General features: G+C 44.5%; 2 protein-coding genes across 4 annotated transcripts in view; both read left to right on the top strand.

Moving 5' to 3' along the window:
- The first annotated feature begins 6,602 nt into the window (after positions 1 to 6,602).
- On the top strand, positions 6,603 to 16,282 carry FRRS1L (ferric chelate reductase 1 like). The gene is made up of 5 exons (XM_081166983.1): positions 6,603 to 6,959; positions 8,175 to 8,259; positions 10,857 to 10,995; positions 13,489 to 13,735; positions 14,625 to 16,282. Exons 1-5 carry the CDS (start codon positions 6,731 to 6,733, stop codon positions 14,795 to 14,797), a joined length of 873 nt encoding a protein of 290 aa, XP_081023109.1. The 5' UTR covers positions 6,603 to 6,730; the 3' UTR covers positions 14,798 to 16,282.
- A 1,996-nt stretch (positions 16,283 to 18,278) lies between these two features.
- Positions 18,279 to 23,186, top strand: part of TMEM245 (transmembrane protein 245) — a 53,957-nt gene continuing 49,049 nt past the window's right edge. For all 3 annotated transcript variants that reach the window (XR_014001260.1, XM_081166249.1, XM_081166250.1), the window contains exon 1: positions 18,279 to 18,845. Coding sequence is in view for 2 of the 3 variants with exons in the window: in XM_081166249.1 (XP_081022375.1) it covers positions 18,294 to 18,845 (552 nt within the window). In the remaining variant the exon portion in view is untranslated. The remainder of the gene's footprint in view (positions 18,846 to 23,186) is intronic.

The following is a 23,186-nucleotide window of genomic DNA, read 5'->3' on the forward strand; positions in this document are numbered from 1 at the left end:
TTTATATTATTAGTAATGATTTGTTTCTGATGTTGGTAGAGGGTACATTGGCCAGACTAATCGAAACTACTCATCAGCTACAGTAAATTACCTATTTATGTGGGCCAATGACCATTGATGCTGCTACCACTAGTGAGGTTCTCTCAGATCCTTCCATGCATTGAGAAGATGCCCGAGGGGGTTGTGTTGGGTGGTCCTGCTCTGCACATTGGCAATGCGTCTCATATTAAGGGTTTCTGTATACATGTGCCAACAACATAAGCACATGTCTTCCACGCAAGATGCAATCTTCATTTGCCCTGGATCTCTCTTGAAGGAGATACATTCATACGTACATTCATAGCCATTGAGAGGCAGTGTGGTGTAGTGGTTAAGAGTGATAGACTCGTAATCTGGTGAACCGGGTTCGCGTCTCCGCTCCTCCACATGCAGCTGCTGGGTGACCTTGGGCCAATCACACTTCTCTGAAGTCTCTCAGCTTCACTCACCTCACAGAGTGCTTGTTGTGGGGGAGAAAGGGAAAGGAGAATGTTAGCTGCTTTGAGACTCCTTCGGGGAGTGATAAAGCGGGATATCAAATCCAAACTCCTCCTCCTCTTCTTCTTCTTCATAGGACCCCTTCAAATAAGCACCAGCACATGGCTGGCAGGGTGTATGTCTGTTAGCTGCATCCACAGGCCAGAGCTGATGGGCACAGCCCCATTCTCCCGCTCAATATGTGAGGGATATATGCTGGAGCACTTAGTTTCATTGACACATTGGTTTCCTAAGGCCAAAGAATTCCATATTATGACATGCCCTATTTACTGGAAGGAGATGAGCTTCATGGACTTCCCAGTGTTTCATCAGCGCCCAATCTGTTTTGAAATGCAATGCTGTACTACAACAAGTGCACATGACTTCTCAATAGCTAATTTGACCAGTGGTCTTTGGGATGACATGTGAGGTTGAGGAAATTGCATTCATCCAACAATAGCTTCCCTAATTGGGGGTGTGACTGAACTACCTTGGAAACCATTATGTGAAAAAGATAAACTTAATTCATTTCAAAGCACAAGTCTGAACTTTCTGATTACAGGCCAGCAACAGGTATATGAGAAAGAGATTTCATATCTGACCTGTCACATCTTCAAGCGTGAGCAGAAGCTATGCCAGTTAGGCCGGGTGATGTTAACTGATATTCTGAAAGTTGAGGGAACAACTCAAAAACAGAAGGATGGTGGAGGGTGGCATAGCAAAACATTTCACAACTGATTTCGTGAGAGATAACAGGTTTAGCAATCTGTGGCCTTGCTGTTGCACCTCTGTTTCTGTTTGCCCTTGGGACAGTAAAAACACTTGCAGTCCCAGGGGAAAATGATCACATAATACACATCCAGTCAATATAACATCTAGGCAAAAGATCCTACTGCTAACACTCAGTGGCTTCCCCAGGACACAGTTGCTCCTCACTCTCCCCACTTTCCAAACAACAGAATAGCATTTTAGGAACGTGTGTCAAAATTGGGGGACAACAGGATTAAGTTCTCCACAGCTGTAATGTCTCAAGAAGGAAGTACCTCAAGGAGACACAAGGAAAACTCTTATTAGAAATCCACTAGATTTCTAGAAGTGAGCTGTACGTCATCTGAATGATACATAAAACACAAAAAATTACCTGGTAAGGAAATGTCAAGAAAAACTGAATAAAGTGCTGCCTGAATGCAGTGACATGTAACACTGGAGATGTACCTGTAAGACAGTGTAAATTAATAAAACTATCCTAGATGGCTCATGTAAGCTTCCAAGCATTGAGCAAGTCTGCATGGTAACAATGGGCGGTTAAACTATTTAGTTAATGTGCTAAATAACGCCATCTATATAGAAATATTTACTGAACAGACAACATCTGGTTAGCTGTAGTGAAGATTTCACAGGAAATGTGAATTTGTGGGCAGAGTATTAATGGTTTCTGACACAAGTATTTTAACTGGTAATGGATGTGGTGGATTGGAGATAAAACTGCACCTTAGGTTACCAACCAGGACTATGTGTTGACCTATGTGTGTGCACATAACACCATGGCATGCTCATGCCCCTCTTGCTTATGGATTTACAATTGAAGGGCCAACTATTCATATTCAGGGTGGTGTAGGATTTGGCCAAGGCCTCCAGTTGCTGATCCCTGTCCGTTTTTGTCTTTTTTTGCTGGAATTATTAATGGCTGTTAATGCACGCTAAATATTTCCCATGCAAACATTTATAGTAGGTTGATTCCAGGAATCATAGTGATGCAAGTTACAAGTGCTTGTATATCTGTACCTTGTAACTGACACAAATATACAATACCAGCATGGTTCAAAATTGGTTTTGCAGCATCTTGATCAAAGGGCCTTAATGTCTGTTTTGTTAAGGCTAGCCGTGTACAACCGACAGCACTTATATAGGTGTTCTGTCAAACACATCTAGGCAACTAATGGAGCTAATGACAAAACAAGCAAGATGATCTCCCAGTTTCTCTCCAGCAATGCAAAATTCATTTATTTCAGTAAGAAGCAACCTCTATTTTAAAATTTCCTTTCGAGACTGATGAGCGAGGCTTTAACAAAGTTAGGTTGAAACCTTATGCATGGATGTCTGGGAGGAAGGGATGTCATGGATGTCAAGGGAAGTAATAGTGCCACTGTATTCTGCTCTGGTCAGACCTCACCTGGAGTACTGTGTCCAGTTCTGGGCACCACAATTCAAGAAGGACACTGACAAACTGGAACGTGTCCAGAGGAGGGCAACCAAAATGGTCAAAGGCCTGGAAACGATGCCTTATGAGGAACGGCTAAGGGAGCTGGGCATGTTTAGCCTGGAGAAGAGGAGGTTAAGGGGCGATATGATAGCCATGTTCAAATATATAAAAGGATGTCACATAGAGGAGGGAGAAAGGTTGTTTTCTGCTGCTCCAGAGAAGCGGACACGGAGCAATGGATCCAAACTACAAGAAAGAAGATTCCACCTAAACATTAGGAAGAACTTCCTGACAGTAAGAGCTGTTCGACAGTGGAATTTGCTGCCAAGGAGTGTGGTGGAGTCTCCTACTTTGGAGGTCTTTAAGCAGAGGCTTGACAACCATATGTCAGGAGTGCTCTGATGGTGTTTCCTGCTTGGCAGGGGGTTGGACTCGATGGCCCTTGTGGTCTCTTCCAACTCTATGGTTCTATGATGTCCTATTGAACTCAGGAGGTCTTTTGAGTCAACAGGTATTAAATTGCACTTACAGTACTTGGGGGGGGGGGGAGAGATTCCTTTTTTTCAAATGAGAGATCAAATAATGTTGAGAGTGAAGCAAAAGAAGTCAAAACCCAGGCACATTCCACACCAGCCTACTACCTCAACTGGCATGAGTTGTTTTATTATAGCAGTTTTTTTGTGCAGGGTCGCATAGCAGAATCAGTCTTTTGTGCTTTATTGTCCGGGTACTACCTTGTTTCTTTGGCCTTTAACACTTTGGCCTCCCTGAATAAAAATCTAATTTTGCAGGTGCCCCGTGAGCAAATCGTTTTCTCCTGGCACTGCTTTACTGCTGATACTCTACTATTAATGCTATACTAAGGCAATTTTAAGGGAGCAGTTACCCTATTAAAACTCTTTAACCAAATTGCCCTTTTATTCCCACAATCCCAGTTAAGTCTCACCAACAGGAGGAGATGGCTATCAGTGTCCACCAGCCATGTTGGCTATGCGCTACCTTGACAGAGGAAGCATCGCTTCTGAGTACCAGTTGCTGGAAAACATAGGAAGGGAGATTACTGTTGCGCTCAGGTACTGCTTGTGGGTTTTCCGCAGGCATCTGGCTGGACACTGTGAGAACAGGAAGCTGGACTATATGGGCCAACGGTCAGATGCAGCAGTCTATTTTTGTGGAAGCCTCTTTTTGTTCCCCTTTACAGACCTTCTGAACACAGGTATGCCTTGCTATGCCATCCTGGAAATCTTCCCTTTGGTCTCCTCCTACTCACCAGGGCTTCATAGTCCAAGCTGTTCCTACTTTTGCCCTCAGCACAGCAAATTGGCTCTCCCCTTGTCTCTCCAGCTGAAGCCAAGTGACTCAGCTCCCCTCACAAAGGGAATAACTTTCTAAGAGCAAGAGCTGTTTGACAGTGGAACAGACTCCTCGGGAGGTGGTGGGTGCTCCTTCACTGGAGGTTATTAGGTTGGATGGCTACCTTTAGTTGAGATTCCTGCATTGCAGGAGTTTGGGCTGGTTGACCCTCAAGGTCCCTTCTAACTCTACAGTTCTGTTTCCATGATTCACCTACCTTTCAGGTCTTCCTTCTTCTTCCTTGATCCTCTTACTCTGCTGCTTTCTTCTGGCTAACTCCACAAACACCAAGCCCCCAACAACTCGTCCTCTCCAACCAACCAACCAACCACCTGCTGACCAGTTGCTTGCTATATATACACGTCTAGTCCAGCCCTGCCCTCTTGGGCTTCCCAGTCGGAAGGTCGGAGGTTTGAATCCGCATGACGGAGTGAGCTCCCATTGCTCTGTCCCAGCTCCTGCCAACCTAGCAGCATGCCAATGCAAGGAGATAAATGGGTACTGCTGCGGTGGAAAGGTAAATAGTGTTTCCACGTTCTCTGGCACTCATCATAGTGTCCTGCTGTGCCAGAAGCGGTTTAGTCATGCCAGCCATATGACCCAGAAAGCTGTTTGCGGACAAACACCAGATCCGTCGGCCTGAAGTAAGATGAGCGCCACAACCCAGGGTCGACTTTGACTGGACTTAACCATCCAGGGGTCCTTGACCTTGACCCTTTACCAGCCCTTGCCAATCACACTGTCTAACTGTATATTCTGAACCTGTACCCACCAATCAAAATATGCATAACATCCTTGTTTTACCCCCTGGCATTTCTAACCCACAGTTGTCAGTTAAGGCCACACACTTTGCCCTAACCCGACAAAAAACTTCCCGCATCAAATACATTGCAATGTACATTACAATACAAATGTCAGAACACATTACGTAGTACCTACCTATTCAAATTTAAATTCAAATAAACAAGATTTCTTCACAGTTGCACTTTTATGAAAAAGTGCACAATTGTAATATGACTAAATATATATTGCTCAAATATTAAATTGGCTGTGCATATCTGAAAATGCTCATTATGGAAGAGAACACGTATGGTGTAAATAAGGTGCTTTTCTTGAAAAGTGTTTGATCACTGGAAAAAGATGAGCCATGCTGCCACACAAATATGATACCAATTTTCACAAAACGTTGTACTTCATCTCTGTATTAATTCCTGCAGTGGAAATATGGATTTTCTGGTGAAGTGATGGGGGGAGATTTCCCACAACAAAAATATTGTGCAATGTTATTTCTAGGGCCCTTTCTGATAGTTGTCTCAGGACTACAAAATAGTTCTGGCCTTCCAGATGGAGTGGATAACAAGACTGCATACTTTCAAAAGAGAGAAGTGGTGAGGCAAGCACTGGGAAACACTGGCTGCATGGGGATGGATGTGACCTGTTATTTGTTCATGGCTTGGGGGGGGGGGGTCCGTTATAAAATCTTGAGGTTTGATGCCCTTGTACCATGTTTTTGTGCGACAGCGACACCATGGAACCCTGAATCCATAGTTTCAATGGGCAAGGATTGGATATATGTATGTGTGTGACAAAATTTGTTTATCCCTTGACTCTGAGTGGTTCTTGAGAGTTGCTTGCATGGGGGAATCCCCTGTAAAACCTCAGAAGATGCAGGAGGAGTCATGCCCTAGAAGATGACTCCTGCCAGCTGAGAGAGCTCAGTCCACAGACCTTGAGACTCTTGATCTCAGGGTTGTGGGTTTGAGCCCCATGTTGGGGGAACAGATCCCTTAATTGCAGGGTGTTGGACCGGATGACCCCCCTGGTCCCTTCCAGCTGTGCAATTCTATGACTTTGGCTTGCCAGCTGTTTCTGAACTACAACTCCCATCAGCCCCAGCAAGCCAAGGATAATGGGAGTTCTAATTCACAATCAGCTGGCAGGCCAAAAGTGCTTTTGATGCCATGGGCCGAGCCCAGGATTTGTAATGTTTACGCTTCAGCCTGTGAAGGCAGGAGTGACACGTGTTTGATTTTGTGGGGGAGAATCCCATTACAAAACTCACCCAGGTTCACGGTCAAGCTCCACGTTTTGTATTGAAGCAGGGAAGACATGCGATCTTTTGATTGTAGATTTTTTGGGAGGGATGCGTGTCTATAAGCGTAGCCAGAATTTGTGGGACACACACACACACAAGCATTTCTTGGGGGGCGGCAAATCTCAATTTTTAATTGCTTTGTATTGATTTTGATTGATAGAGGGGGGCAGCCGTCCCCTTACTCCCCCCCCTTGGCTAGGCCCGTGTGTGTGTGTGTGTGTGTGTGTGTGTTTCCCTATGGAAAAAGCAAAAAAGACCAAGTTTCCCATGGCCTGGGTCCCACACTCGTCCAGCCAGTGGTGGCGATGGGAAGGCGCTCTGCACATGCTCCTGAGCCCCCTTTCCCTGCCGCCTCACCTTTCGGCCGTGGGGAGGGCGCTCTGCACATGTTCAGAGCCCTCTCCTCCCCCCACCGCCGCTCCCTCAGGCGCTGAGGAAACCGGTTCCGGGCACTGAGCCCCTCCAGCCCGGAGAGCAGCGGGAGCGGAGGCGGCGGAGGCGCCGGCGCACGGAAGACGAAGCAGCCCGGCTCCAGTCAGGGGGCCTCCGCCGCTGCCGCCGCCATGGCCGCGCGCGCTGCCGCCTTGCTGTGGCTGCTTCTGCTGGCCGGGCCCGCGCCGTCCTCTTCGTCGTGGGGCAGCCCGGCGGGCGGAGGCGCGGGGTCGGCCGGCGGGCGCGGGAGGGACGCCGACCCCGGCGGGGCCCAGGCGGGCGAGCAGCGGCAGCGCCACGACTCCTCGTACGGCACCTTCGCCAGCGAGTTCTACGACATGCGCTTCCTCTCGGACGAGGGTGAGGGGCCCGGCGGGAGAGAGAGGGGCTCTGAGGAGAGCGCGGCCGGCCGGCGCGTCTCGCCCCCCTCGGCGGGGCCCAGGCGGGAAGGCCTTCCGCCGGCGGCTCCCTTCGCCGCCTTTGCCCCTTCAGGGCTCCTCGGGCCCGCCGCTCGGAGCACCGCAAACAGCCAGCGGGGATCCCCCGGGAAAGCGGGCGCCGGAGGGCGGGAGAGGCGAACCGACGCCTCCCGGAACTCCCGGGACCAGCCTGCTAAGAAAGGGCCCTGGCTGGATCTGGCCAAAGGCCTTATTATTATTATTATTATTATTATTATTATTATTATTATTATTATTATTATTATTATTATTACTTTTTTCTGGGTACACGGGGTGGGGTACTTTTTTCTGGGGGTATACATACTCCTAAACATTTTGTGAATCTGTTTGGCCTCATTGAGGGGCAGTATATAGCCCAATGGTTGCCATCAATTTGATTTGAATTAATTTTATAATGAAATGATTTTAGAATGTTGTATTATTTTATTGTTAGCTGCCCTGAGCCCGGCTTTGGCTGAGGAGGGCAGGATATAAATAAAATTTATTATTATTATTTCAATATGAGTAGAAAAAGGAGAGTATCCCTAAACATTTTTTAAGAAAAAAAGATGATGATGATGATGTTTTTCCCTAACGGGAACTCAAGGAGGCTTGTGGATCAAAATAAGAACGCTTTAAAACAAGGGGGAGAGCAAACCCCCCAAATAACAAAGCAATTAAACTATATATGCCAGGATTATATCTCTCTATCCTGGCAGTTTGGTTTATTATATGTTTATTATATTCTGCCACATATTTAATTTTTTGCTTTGATTCTTCAAGGTTACCCTTTACAGATCAAAATAAGAATGCCTTAAAACGAGGAGGAGAGCGAACCCCAAAATTAACAAAACAATTAAACATTAATAAATTAAAACTATATATGCCAGGGTTATATCTGTCTTATCTATCTATTCTGGCAGTTTGGATTATATATATATATGCCCTGCCTCCCGCCCCCTAAAATAAAGAACGGCTAAAAACCAAGTGGCGAGGAGCAACCCAAATTTTAAAAAATTTAAACATTGATAGATTTGGAACTATATATGCCAGGACAAAGCTTACTTATATGAAACTTTATTCTTTAAGAGAAAGTATATTCTGCCACATATTTAATTATTTGTTTTGATTCTTCAAGGTTATCCTTTTCCTACTGCTCCTCCAGTGGATCCATTTGCAAAAATTAAAGTGGATGACTGTGGGAAAACTAAAGGATGCTTTAGGTTGGTATGAAACATGTTTGCTTTTAAGTTTATAAATGCTGACATTCTGGCTCCCAAACATGTGCTGTCCATGAATTGTTTATATAAATGTTTAATACTAGTATATATCTATGGCTGTTACATTGCAATCTTGAGTCCAATGACATGCATGTTTATTGGAATTTGAAATATATTTTCCACTTAAGAACTCTTGTTTGCCAAACCTTATTTATTTTTTAAATATGTTTTTATTGTCTATTGCTTGTGGTTCACTACTGTGAACTCCTTTAGCGGGAAGGGTGGTATAGAAATACAATCCATCCATCCATCCATCCATCAGTCAATCAGTACATTTATTAAATTACCTATGTACTACCTTTTGGTGCATAGCCTACCCAAAGTTTTCTGTTTTCATAAAAACACAATCCATATAAAAATATCTCTTTTTTCTGGGGTAACCAAAATAACGAGACCGTATTACAGAAGCTATTGATAACCTTTCAGCTAGTAGTAGCCAGGTTCGAAGTTGCAAAAAACTGGAATATGACTGAGATGTGAATGATTAATGTCTGAACTTAAGAGGTTATGGCACACAGCCATTGGACAGAAAGTTGCATTTAATTTAAGACTGGCAAAGACTAAAGTAATGATGATGGGCTCCTGTGTGACTTGGAACTTGTTTGCAGTATACATGAAGGAATTCATGGCACTTGCCATACCAGCTTTGTTTCTTAAACTCAGACTGAGATTAATGCCTAAAGAAATACCCCAAGTCTACTTTTGCTAAAAATATGGGTGGCCCAAATGTTTAGGTGGACCTTATTTGACAGATTGGTGTTGTATGGTGTCGTTGTAACTACCTGCTTCGTATCGTCAGCTTTTTAGTTGTATCTCTAAATGCTCAAAAAAGTTTAAAAACATAGAGACATACAGTATATGTTCTATATATTTAATGATAATAAACTGTTCTTTCTTCTTTTGATGTAACCCACTGTGCAACCCCAGGATGATGGATGAAATATAAATCTCAATAATAAATAAATAAGTAATTGGTGGAAAACTGTTCATTTTGACAGTGTAGACGAAATTGATTGATGATCTGGCCTACCTGGTGTAGAAAACAAGAATAGCATCATCTACATGGATAACAATTGAAGGATAACCTTAAGAGTAGAATGGAAACAACTTAGTTTGTTGTTTTCATTTTAAAATGCTTACATTGGAAAAGGATCTCGGAGACTTAATCACATTTTAAAAAAATAAATAGGCTTTTCTGTATCTCAGCCAATCAGAACTGTCTCCTTAAGTCTTTCATTCCAGAAATTTAGTATAAATTGTTGTTCCAGTAACACCAGCTCAGCTTAATAGGATACTCTCTGTTGCCAAACTTAAATGTTGCTAAGAACTTTTTTTTAACGTTTGTAGTGGTATACTTAAGATTATATCAGGAAATACTTTAGCTTTAGACCCTTTCTTGATTTTACTGAATGTAATTGAGGAAATTATGTACAGTGTATTGATTGCTGTGGTGAGTTATAGATGAAGCATTGGAAAGCCCCTCAACCTCTTGCAGTTTGGAAGTGGCAATTGGGCTGAAATTGACAAATCAGCAGAAGCAATTAATATAGGAGAAGGGTCTCTTGCAATGCACCAATGTCACAAATGAATAGATTAATAGTTTAGTAGAATATACATTAAGCTAAACTTGATTTTGGTTTTGTGATCTTTGTCACCGATTCTTTATGTTTTGGGGTTTATGTTTACCCCATTTTCAGCGATGCATGATAATGCTTTTGCACATTTTATGTAATAATATTAGTAGTTTGCTTGATGAGGTTAAGAGAAAGGGCTTTGTCCAATATGGAATCTGGATTATGAATTATTTCCCCAGGTATATTTGATAGACCTTCCCAACATCCATTTTTTAAATGTGCATTAAAACTGTTCAGTCATTTTTCTTCTCTTTGGAATTTCTGCTCTTCTGTTTTTATTGTTTTGGTTTTGTTGATTTATAGTTTGATTAGACACACTCTTTTTATTTTAAGATTTTGTAAGTAGGCATAGTGCCAAAAGAAGTGTATTACACCTTTTTAATACAAGTAATAAAAATAATAAAGTCATTTTGGGACATTTGTGAAACTACTGCCTCATTCAACTAAATTGTTGTGCTAGTGCAATGATTAGTGCTAACGCAATGGGACTCCATTCCCAAGTGTATGTCTGGAAGATTGGGGAAACCTCCATGACGAATTTGGGTGGTGAAGGTTCCCTTATCCTAATGGATGCTGCAACTTAGCACTATGTTGAATATAACCCTAAGTTATTATAAAAAGTAATTCATGATTTGCTAAATAATAAAAACACCAGAGGCCCAATCTAGAGACATTTAGGCTTGGGTATCTATATGATGCCTACATTTGTGTGCTTAATATTGCTGTCCTATGCATGCTCAGTGATTGGACTGCAGTGCTATTTGCCATAGATTTCCATCAGACAACCCTAAGTCAGTAGCAAATTTTTCAGCTGGATTGAAAGTACAGGTAGACTTAAACAGAAACGTTCCTTGTATATCTCTGAATTATAGGCAGTGATTTTTTTGTCTCCTCTGTCACATGTAGGTATGGTAAACCAGGATGTAATGCAGAGACTTGTGACTACTTTCTCAGTTACCGGAGAATAGGAGCTGACATAGAGTTTGAACTGAGTGCCGAGACAGATGGTTGGGTAGCTGTGGGATTTTCCTCTGATAAGAAAATGGTAAGATGGTGTTAATAATAACGAAGCACTGATTCGTTTTTGAGAAAGAAAGGACATACGAATAAAAATTAAGTTAATGCATTGATTTGCACAATTGTATACTTGGACATGAAATGGTAAGTTAGAAAAGTGTTAAAAGTAAAACGTTTCCATTTTATGCCCAAGGTCCACTTGTTTGATGTTAGACTGGGTGCTCAAGCAATGGGGAATGAAAACACAAGAGAGGGCAATTCTTTTATGCCATTCTTGATGTTGGACAGGTCCTTTCTCTTTTTAAATTTTTTAAAAATTGATTTTCAGGTAGTTAAAAAATAAATAAATCCCTAGAAGTAAAGTACAAAATATGACAATGTCATAAGCATATTGTACAACTTTCGTATTTGTCAAGGGTGCCCACAAGCACCAAATTAATAGTGCCCCCAAGCGCTTTGAAAAAATAAGACTCACATTGTCCATCAAAGCAGATGGCAAGGATTATTGGAATTGTTTGAGGGATATATGAAATAAAGAGCTCTTTTCTCTTTGTCTGATGAACACCCTCTCTATGTCTACCATAATTTACCACCACCGTGTTAGGGTTGCTTAGGGAGCTGCTATGGATAGTGTGTGCTCAGTGTCAGGGAATTCTTTGGGCACAGATGGAAAGAACGTTGTGAAGCATCAGCACATATGAATGGCCAAACAGTAAGAAGGCTTTTGCTTATCCAGGCCTGGTATAAATAAATAGCAGAAGGCCTGGTCAACAGAACAGTGCATTTCACCTTTCAGTTCAATGTTGAGGTTTGAAGTCTGGAGCTAGAGATCACAGCCTCCAAACATGGACTTGCTAGTCATCCTGACGCTGGATGAAGGGGGAGGTTTACCCTGTCAGCAACTGGGGGGTACTTGGTACTTGTCTAGTGGCAAAAATCTGCTTTAAAGCATCTCAGATGAAGCTGTAAAGCACTGTGGAGCGTTTGTCAGCCCGAGGAACATACCCTTCTCGCCAGTCTTCTGCCAGTTACATGCCAGTAGTGGGCGGGGCCAGAGACAGGGTGGGCAGAGCAATATGTCTAAATTTTGCCTGTGTGCAACTGGGTAGTTTCTACGCACCCACATACATCCTGCTCTAGCTTGTCTCTGGAAAGTAAACATTACTAATTATTTTTACTAAGCAGCATGCAGATAGGAGTAGAAAATAGGAATAGGGGGAAAAAACCTGTTGATGCTTCACAGCTTTTCTCTGAGATCACATTTTCCAGAACACAGAATACTCACCCATTTGCTTAGTCATGGGGCCAGACTTGCCATGTTCATGCATACAGCATAGCAGCAGAGTTAAAAGCAACGTGCATTTTACCTTTGTGTGCTCGGTCAGTAGAGACATTTCTGTCCCAACTCTTCTGTTATTGGAGGTGGGTTGGGAGAAAAGGGCTTGGGGTGATGGACTTTGGGAAGCATTCAACTTCCCTCACGCAGACACCAATTTGATGTCAAACTTGGATTTGCCTACCCTGACTTGCACATGAACAAGGCAGCTACATGGACAGCAAATAGATATAACAGGAGTAGCCCTATTTTAATCCCTAGAAAAGTCATAAAAAGAGAAATGTTGGAAATGCCTGTTTTCAGCCTTACTTCTTGGTATCTCTTGGGTAACCCATTATTGTTATTAGGAGAGTGTAGCTGGCAGAATCTAGGCAGGGGGTAAGTATCTGTTTAAATCAGGAAGAACTTTGTGATAGAATCAGCCTATATATACACCCTTGTGCAAATTAATTGAAACAAAGCATGTTTTCTATCTTACTCGTAATCCTGTACTCAAAACAAACACAAAAAGTCAGTTGATGATTATGGTGTCGGAAGCCAGCAGCCAATAGAAGGAATGATGCGCTTGCCACAATATAGTGAGGTTCTACGAAAGAGAGTTATTCCAGAGCTGGAAAAGAGGTATCTTGACGGTACTGGGATATTGCAGCAGGACATAGCCCCCTGTCACACATCGAAAATGGTGAAGAAATTCATGACAGAGCAGCAAATACAGGTACTTGATTCGCCAGGGAATTCCCTGGACGTAAATCCCATTGAGAATTTGTGGGCTATATGCAAAAGTCGCCTCCGTGCTGTAGACTGTACGGCTGTGGAGAAGCTCATTCAGGCACTGATTCAAGTGTGGTACAGGCATCCGAAAATCAACAGTGACTGTTCGAAACTAGTAGACTCCATGCCAAACCGTGTTCAAATGCTGCTTAAAAATAGCAGAGGTCCTATCCGTTACTAATGTACGTATATGTGAGTTTTGTACATGTATATGTGAGTTTTGTACAATAAACTACATTGTTTGTTTCAATTAATTTGCACAAGGGTGTAGTAGGGAATCCTCTTCCTGCTTAAGAGATTTGTTACTGTTAATGGTTTGTCTGTGATTTGAAGATCTCATGTGAACAATTCCTTCGTTTCTAATGGGTACAGGTGATGTCACAGTGGAATCCTTATTTTGGTTTCTCCATTTAGGGTGGAGATGATGTCATGGCTTGTGTTCACGATGACAATGGAAGAGTCAGAATACATCACTTTTACAATGTTGGACAGTGGGCAAAAGAAATCCCAAGAAATCCTGCTAGAGACGAAGAGGGTCTTTTTGAAAACAACCGTGTAACATGTCGATTCAAGCGTCCTGTGAAGGTTCCCAGAGATGAAACTATTGTAGATCTTCATCTGAGCTGGTATTATTTATTTGCTTGGGGCCCAGCAATTCAGGGTAAGTTGTTCTTCTTTTGAGTTTCTAATTAACTGCAGTTAATTTAAAGCAGCAGTGTTTTCCAGTAGGAATGCATGAAGTTAGCAATATCTAATCCATCATGTATTCACCATAAGCAGAACTAATTCCATTCCACTGTAGTTTGCATGATTTGTATTTAAGCTGTCATTGCTATGCTTTATTTTTTAGTTCATGATGTCACTTGAAGAAGTTACATAGCACTCCAGAATTATTGTAGTTTTGTCTCTTCTCTCAATCCAAAGCATGTTCGCTCAACCTTATTAGGGAGATCTCCCCAATAAGTAAGTATACTTAGGTTTTTATTGTAGAGAACTCAGTTCCTTGCACTATGCCTATATGCTGGCAAGGAGACCTTCACGTTCCCAGGAATTGGCAGCTGTTACAGATCTATGCATAGCTTTCTCTGCTGTAAGAAGATACCTCGCAAAGGACCAAGCCATACCAGACTACCTTGCTATTGTCTTTGATGTAGGAATGCATGCTTTCCTTTGCACATTAAAAAAAGAGCAAAATACAATGGAACCTCAGGTTGCGAACGTGATCCGTGTGGGAGGCAGGTTTGCAACACGCAGCGCTGCATCTGCACACGTGCAGCTCGCGATTTGGTGTTTCTGTGCATATACAAAGGGCGATTTAGTGCTTCTGCACATGCGCCAGCACCAAAACCCAGAAGTAACCCATTCTGGTACTTCCGGGTTCGGTGTGGTGCGCAACCCGAAAATGTGTAACCTGAAGCGTCTGTAACCCGAGGTACCACTGTATTGGATCAGACTGACCATTTTGAATGCTAGCTAGTTAGCGAGAAATAGAGTTAACATCTTAAGCAACCCTGCTCAATTTCTTGCTCTCTGTTCTTTAACTATTTTAGGTTCTATAACTAGGCATGACATAGATTCTCCACCTGTCTCGGAGCGTGTGGTCAGTATTTACAAGTATGAAGATATTTTTATGCCGTCAGCTGCCTATCAGACCTTCTCTTCTCCATTCTGCTTGTTGCTTATTGTTGCATTGACATTCTATTTATTGATGGGAACCCCATGACGACTGCAAACAGAGACCATTTGTTAGTGAGCATTGCTCAGGACAGGAGCTTTTTCTATTGGAAATGGTATCACTGGACACTTAGTTATTCATTGGCAGCTTGAGCTCCTCTGCTACCTGAGCCATAGTTGTGTGCCAAACAATCACGATATTTGAGAATAATCAAGGAACAATTGTAATTGGCAGAACATTTTTAGTAGATATATAACTTGTTTCATGAAAGATTAAGGCTGCATTCCTTTTACTTACTAGGGAGAAAGCATAGCCGAACACAGCATGACTTACTTCTGAGTAGACATAGAAAGGATTGCATTGTTAAACCTATGGGTGTGATGGTGAATTATTATGAGAAACACGTAAATTCTATTTCCTAACTCTAAATTACATTTAATTGAGTAAACAAAAATAGAAATATATCATATTTCATGAGATTATTTAGGTAATATATGTTTAAATACTTACAATTTAAGTGTCTGGTCCCAGAGTCAAAATAATGTTAATTATTTTTTTACCTTCCCAAATAAAATTGTGCATAAGCTTAAGTATTTACAGGGCTCTAAAACAAGTCAGTATTAAAAATTATCTTTTGGGAAATGATAGAAGATAATCATTATTTAGCCAAGAAAATAACTTTTCTATCTGAAAAAGTCACCAACAGGCCATTTTAAGAAAATGGCCACATTTTGCCTAATTTATTATTATTATTATTTTAAATCTATGCTACTGGGAAGGGGGGCTGAGAGGTTGGTGGATCTTGTAGAACTTCCTTCTCTGCAGGCAGCAAAGGAAGCTTGTCCGCAAATGCCGTCTTGTTCGCTCCTCCACTGTTGTTGCTCTGACAGCAATGGGGGCTGAGAAAGGGATATACTAGGTTGGAGGCGTGAAACCAGTGGGAAGGGAACCATTTTAATAATGTGTGAAGGGGAAAAGGGGAAAGAAAAAGTCATTTACCCCCAACTAAAGCTAAAGCAAGTCCGGCAGGGCTTAGGAAATTATAGTTCCTCTGCCCCCTTCAAATTGTTTCATAGGCAAAAGTAGTGCCATTGGAAAAGTGAAAATAATAGCTAAGTTTCCAGTATGGAGTGTACATTTTCTGGAAAAAGCAGCACTATATGAGGTAAGTGACTTAAAAGAAGATGTTTACATGTGTATATATTTTGACACAATTTGTGTTCAGTTTCTTATGTATGCATAAATGTGAAGCAAGTGAAAGAAGAAAAAAGAACCCTTTTATCTTGTATTTTTCCTTTATTTGAAATGATATCTCCATGGGTACGGAAATATAATTTATGTTGCTGACATGGAATCAATATAAAGGAACGACTTGTTCCTCAGAACTATGAATGAACTAAAAAGTGTATTTGAACTAAATGTGTATTTCTACAAAATGTTCAGTACATGGAAATGTAAAAAGAGGTCAGTATTATGTCAGATTTACTGTGTGAAATATGAGTGACAAAAGATAAGTAAAGATAATTTGATGCAGTTTGCATTCTGACTTTCTTTTGTTAGGCTTTATACCTCACAAACATTTGCTTAAAACAACTATGACCTCAGTGCATTTGAAGCATCATCTCCTTGGTGTATAACACACACACACCCTCCACCAAATGAAGTAAAAAAATGAGTTTGTTTTCAGTACATGTACAGTGGAAGCCAGGCTGAAAGAGGAAGTGGAGGAGTTAGTAGCCAGCAACAGTCAAACTTAGCTCATTGCAGCTTCTGTGAGCTTGCGAACAGGGGCATTTAGTGGGGGAGTTTAAGGGGGAGATCCAGAGTACTGGGCGGTCGAGGGAGCTGCTGCAGTGACCTGCAACATCCGTGCCATGTTTTTCTTTCTGCCGGAGAATATGGTTGTTTTGCTGGAAGAGAAGGTGCCGCAACTTGTGACCCACCTAGCCCCAGCTCAAGCAACAGGACAACATGCAAAGTTTCTCGACAGAGCTGCATCACACTGTTGTCTCATGTTAAGCTTGTGGTCCACCAGGATTTATTTCACATGTACTACTAGCACGCCAAGTGTCCCCCATTTTATATTTATGCAGCTGGTTATTCCTGTCTAAGTTTAGAACCTTACACTTCCTAAAATTCATTTTGTTACTTTCAGTAGGGACAAATGTAACATGTACAGATACACCAAACACAGAAAAAAATGAAAAAATATTAAGGTGCCAGGCTACATAAAGTGTTCAAAAGACCTGGCTAGAACAGAAAGGTATTCTTGTGGCACTGGAAAGATGCCAAGGGTACACTAGGTTGGCCTTTCTAGGAAAGCTGTTCCATAAAAGCTCTCTCCTTGGTTACTGCCCATCTTACTTCTTCAGTCAATGTTCTTTAAACCTTAGGGTCAGTCCAAGAATGCAGCCCGTGAGTTGGGTCTCTTGCTCAACCTACTAAGGTGCAAACATTAAGCATTGCAATATACACTGGTCCAGCTGGTGGCAGCAGCAGTCTCTGGTAAGACCTCCCAAATCAACTGAGCAAGTTGCAATATTATTTGCAATAACTGAGCAGATTGCAATAGTCTGACCAGCAGCTGTTAACAGAAAGGATGTGTACCTACAATTTTGCCCATGGTATGATTATTTTCCACCTAGTCATTTTGATACGTTGGCACCCCATTTGCAAATTTTAACAATTCCAAAATACTGACGTGCTTTCACTTACGCAACGTTAAATATATTGCCTTCAGTTGTACTTGAGGGTCGATTTCAAAAATTGCCACTGGGAAAACATTGATGCCCATGTGGAGATGGCAGTATTGAATCAGTAGCTCATGTGCTTCTAGCTTGCTCTCTATAAAGATTTGAGGAGTAAGGTTATTACCCCTCTACTACCCATACTCAACCATTGCTGTGTCCTAGCAGATTAAGATAACCAGGTGACAGCAAATACTGATGTCAGATATCAGTCAGTAGAGCATGAGACTCTTAAACTCAGGGTCGTGGGTTGGAGTTCCATGTTGAGCAAAGGATTCCTTGGTTGGATTAAATGAACCTCTTGGGTCCTTCTAATTTTCTATGAATTTTTTTTTATTTAAAAAAACGGTTATTTTTTTTAAAAAAAGCTTCCAGCACAGCTATCTGCACGCATGCTCTGCCTGTACGTAATTGGCATAATAAAAGCAACAAATCAGAAGGTGGGGACAAGCACAAAAGGGAACGCCTATTGGTGTGAATGGGAAGCCAGGCTCCTCTGCTAAGACTGCATTTCCCAGGACCCCTCAAAACCCTGCCACAACCTGGGAGAATGAAAAGAACTACGTCTCCCAGCATCCCCCGCGGGCTCCAAGCCAAAGCCACGCCCTGAGAAGAAAAAAGAACTACATCTCCCAGCACGCACTGCAGGCTCCAGCCGAAACCACGACCCGGGAGAAGAAAAAGAACAAGCAGCCGCCTGAGGGGAAAGGAAAACACTACAGCCCCCAGCATCCTCCGCGGCCCCTTCCTCTGAGGCGGCCCCTCAGCCGCGGTCCGGCGTCGCCGGCGCCTTGCCCATGGCCGAGAGCGGGGACCGCGGGGGTGGCGGCGGCTCGCCGAGCCCGGAGCCCGCGGCGAGCCCCGGCCCTCCCGGCCGGCCGCCTGCCGCGCTGCCGCTGCCCCGCCTGGAGAAGCCCCTGCGTCAGGCCTTCTACAACACGGGCGCGCTGGTGCTGGCGGGGCTGTGCTGCGGCGCGGCGGTGCTGGTCTACTTCATCCTGGAGGCCTTCCTGCGGCCGCTGCTGTGGGCCGCGCTGTGCGGCACCTTCCTGCACCCCTTCAAGAGCTCCCTGACGGCGCTGGGCCGGGCCTGGCTGCGCCGCCTGCGCCGCTCCGGGGCGCCCGTGCTGCCCGCCGCGCTGCTGCTGCCGCTCTGCTTCGCCAACGCCGCCGCCGAGGCGCTGGGCCGCCAGCTGCTCCGCCGGAGGAGGCTCCTGGTGCTGCTGGGCGCCGGCGGGCCCGCGCTCTACGGCTGCTACGCGCTCGGGGCCTCGCTCGGGGCCCGCGCCGCGCTCGCCCAGGCCGCCGGGGTCATCGGCGCCGGGCTGGACTGCTTCAGCAGCCTCTGGGTAAGTCGGGGCGGAGGGAAAGAGAGCCTCCGGGGCATGTGCAGAGCGCGTGGGTCCCATCCCAGGTCGGGTCCCCCCCCCCGCCCTTTAATCGCAGTCCTCTAAAGCGCGCCCGCCCACACACGTGCACTCCTCCCTCGGTTGGGACAAGAGGATGCGGCTTCCCGCAAGGTGGTTTTGGGTTGCCCTGTGGTAGACCGGATTACGCCAGGAAGAAAGGAGAGGGGAAGCTGATTTAAGTTTCCCATTGAGAATGCTTCACACCTACACGGTGGCGCAAAAATGACCACTAAACCAGATTAGGTAAAGGGACCCCTGACCATTAGGTCCAGTCGTGGCCGACTCAAGATCAAGATGAGGGGCAGCAAAGTGCCAATACAAACAGGTCCAGAAGAAGAGATCTCAGTAACAACTCACTTTTTAGGTGCCCAGTTTCCAGTGGTTGCTTGTCCTTCAACTGCTGCAGTTAGCTCTCAAGAACTGTAAAAGGTAAAGGGACCCCTGACCGTTAGGTCCAGTCGTGGCCGACTCTGGGGTTGCAGCGCTCATCTCGCTTTATTGGCCAAGGGAGCCGGTGTACGGCTTCCAGGTCATGTGGCCAGCAGGACTAAGCCGCTTCTGGTGAACCAGAGCAGCGCACAGAAATGCCGTTTACCTTCCCGCAGGAGCAGTACCTATTTATCTACTTGCACTTTGACGTGCTTTCGAACTGCTAGGTTGGCAGAATGCAGGGACTGTGCAACGGGAGCTCACCCCGTCGCGGGGATTCAAACTGCCTGATCCGCAAGTCCTAGGCTCTTTGGCTTAACCCACAGCACCGCCCGCGTCCCTCTAAACCAGATTACTTTGCAGCAAATAGGCTGCTGTTCACCCACCCACCCCTGGTTAGTACAAGAGAATGTGGTTTTGGCAGGGTGGGCTGTTTTAAACTAGCAAGAAGAAAGGGCAAAAAGCTGGTTTAAGTTTTGCGTTTTTAGACACCTTTACACCTAAACTGTGACCGCTAAACCAGATTAATTCACAACAAAGCTAGTATTATTTACATGATTTCATCTTTCCAGGCTTTACATCACTTCTCATACTGTATATACATTTCACATGCTTTCCTTGTTTACCTAGAAAGCATGTCTTTGAACTATTAGGCTATGTGGTTAGTAGGAATGTAGGAACTTGAACACTGGATAATTTTGTCTTCTTTCCTGTGTTGCTCTTTTGGTTTCACTCAGTCTTGGCCCAGCCCTACCCCTAACTCAAAATAAAGCAGCAAACAAGAATTAAACACTCATGGTTGATAAGTAGCGTGGTTAGATGAAGATAACCTGGGGTCCTTGAGCTTTAATGGATGTGGAAAAGGGAATTTCAGCAGGTGTATCTTTCATGCTCTTGTGATAGATCACAGCACAATTTGATACTTAACTGCAAAGGTGTGACAGAAGGTCTTGGGATAAACATAGAATATGTAAACTGTATCCTGCATAATGAATTGCAGTCACTGAAACATATTTTAAGATAATTTCAAGAAGGTGCAGGTCCCAGGAAAGATTGACCCATGGCACTGTGCACAGGGCTTTATAATAATAATAATAATAATAATAATAATAATAATAATAATAATAATTTATTATTTGTACCCCGCCCATCTGGCTGGGTTTCCCCAGCCACTCTGGGCGGCTTCCACAGAAACCAAAAAACACTAAAATATCATACATTAAAAGCTTCCCTGAATAGGGCCGCCTTAAGATGTCTTCTGAATGTCAGGTAGTTGTCCATCACCTTGACATCCGATGGGAGGGCATTCCACAGGGCGGGCGCCACCACCGAAAAGGCCCTCTGTCTGGTTCCCTGTAGCTTCGCTTCTCGCAATGAGGGAACTGCCAGAAGGCCCTCGGCGCTGGACCTCAGTGTCCGGGCAGAACGATGGGGGTGGAGACGCTCCTTCAGGTATACTGGGCCGAAGCCGTTTAGGGCTTTAAAGGTCAACACCAGCACTTTGAATTGTGCTCGGAAACATACTGGGAGCCAATGTAGGTCTTTCAAGACCGGTGTTATGTGGTCTCGGCGGCCGCCCCCAGTCACCAGTCTAGCTGCCGCATTCTGGATTAGCTGTAGTTTCCGAGTCACCTTCAAAGGTAGCCCCACGTAGAGCGCATTGCAGTAGTCCAAGCGGGAGATAACTAGAGCATGCACCACTCTAGCCAGACAGTCCGCGGGCAGGTAGGGTCTCAGCCTGCGTACCAGGTGGAGTTGGTAGACAGCTGCCCTGGATACAGAATTGACCTGCGCCTCCATGGACAGCTGTGAGTCCAAAATGACTCCCAGGCTACGCACCTGGTCCTTCAGGGGCACAGTTACCCTATTCAGGACCAGGGAGTCCTCCACACCAGCCCGCCCCCTGTCCCCCAAAAACAGTACTTCTGTCTTGTCAGGATTCAACCTCAATCCATTAGCCGCCATCCATCCTCCAACCGCCTCCAGGCACTCACACAGGACCTTCACCGCCTTCACTGGTTCTGATTTGAAAGAAAGGTAGAGCTGGGTATCATCTGCATATTGATGGACACCCAGTCCAAACCCCCTGATGATCTCTCCCAGCGGCTTCATATAGATGTTAAAAAGCATGGGGGAGAGGACGGAACCCTGAGGCACCCCACAAGTGAGGGCCCAAGGGTCTGAACACTCATCCCCCACCACCACTTTCTGAACACGGCCCAGGAGGAAGGAGCGAAACCACTGTATAACAGTGCCCCCAGCTCCCAACCCCTCTAGACGGTCCAGAATTTAATTTAATTTAATTTAATTGAGCGTTGGCTCTGCACTGGAACATGTCCAGTTTCAGCACCCAGGAGATGTGACATAATGGGTAATTTTGTTTGGGAATCGCCCACATCTTGAATATTTAATCGCAGCCACTTGGAACTGCGCCCACAGAGAGGTTAGAGGATGCAGCTTCTAGGAAAGCTTGAATCCTAGCAATAGGGCTTCCTTTGAGCTGGGGCTACATTCTGGAACTTGCCTTTAACACCAGAGATCAGCCTGGAAGAGATAATCTAAACAAGTGTGCCTCAAAGTATGTGTAGAATACAGCATCTGCATTCTGGGCTGACTACCCTATTGTTCTCTGATGCTTCCAGTTGTCCTTTTGATCCCCTCCCACCACAAAAGCAACCCTCCCTCTTCTGCCCCCTTCCCTCCTCTGTTCAAAGGTGTTTATTGTCTCCCCTATTTTCAAAAAGCCATCCTTTGATGTATCTTCCCTCTCTCTTCTGCCCTTTGTCTCCAAACTCCCATTGTGTTTGACTTCCCTTCTAACTCAGATCTTGATTTTTTCTGTCTGATATCTACTCCTTGGATTCTATTGAAACTACACGCACAAAAACTATTCTGCCCTCATTCTTTACCTTTATCACTCTCCTGCTTCATTCCTTTTATGTCTTGGTCTAGGTGTCTATGGTTCTGTCTTGATATGGTTCTTTCCCCTGCCAGTTTAGGCTGAGGTCCTAACCTCACTTATCTGGAAGTAAGCCCCACTTAATTCAGTAGGACTTACACATGGTAAGAATGGAGCTGTTAATCATTCTTTCAGTTTTACAGTGGTGTCCCGCAAGACGAACGCCTCAGAAGACGAAAAACTCGCTAGACAAAGGAGTTTTTCATTTTCTTAGCCGCTTCGCAAGACGCATTTCCCTATGGGCTTGCTTCGCAAAACGAAGCTTGCCCCGCAAGCTCCGGGGATAGCGGGGAAGTGCAGCGCGTCTTCCCCGCTGTCCCCGGACCTCTTTTGAAGCAAGGGGCGGCGGGGAGAAGATCGCTTCTCCCCGTTGCCAGCCCCGCAATCTCCGGGGACAAAGGGGAAGGCGCGCGCGCCTTCCCCTCTCTCCCCGGACCCCTTTTGAACCAAGGGGCGGCAACGGGGAGAAGCGATTCTCCCCGCTGCCCCTTCCCTTGCTTTAAAACAGGTCCGGGGACAGAGGGGAAGGCGTGCGGCGCTTCCCCTCTGTCCCCGGACGGTCTCCATAGGAACGCATTAATTGATTTTCAATGCATTCCTATGGGAAACCGTGCTTCGCAAGACGAAAAACTCGCAAGAAGAAAAAACTTGCGGAACGAATTAATTTCGTCTTGCGAGGCACCACTGTATTATTTTTTCAGTTTATATACCGCTCTTTATCAAAAGATCTCAGGGTGGGGTACAACATTAGAAACACGATACATCAGTGCATAGTAAAAAGCATACTGACAGACAGATTAATAGTAAAATAATCATAGTAATAACAGCCCTCTCCTCCACACTTTCACAGACCCTAGATTATTTAATAGCCATAAGCCTAGGTAAAGAGGACT

This window comes from Podarcis bocagei (assembly GCF_964188305.1).
Source record: "Podarcis bocagei genome assembly, chromosome: 13".
NCBI lineage: Eukaryota > Metazoa > Chordata > Lepidosauria > Squamata > Lacertidae > Podarcis > Podarcis bocagei.

Coding starts and splice junctions, on each gene's coding strand:
- FRRS1L (XM_081166983.1), top strand. CDS start 6,731: ATGGCCGCGCGCGCTGCCGCCTTGCTGTGGCTGCTTCTGCTGGCCGGG. Junction 6,960..8,174: donor GCGCTTCCTCTCGGACGAGG/GTGAGGGGCCCG, acceptor TGATTCTTCAAG/GTTATCCTTTTCCTACTGCT. Junction 8,260..10,856: donor AAAACTAAAGGATGCTTTAG/GTTGGTATGAAA, acceptor TGTCACATGTAG/GTATGGTAAACCAGGATGTA.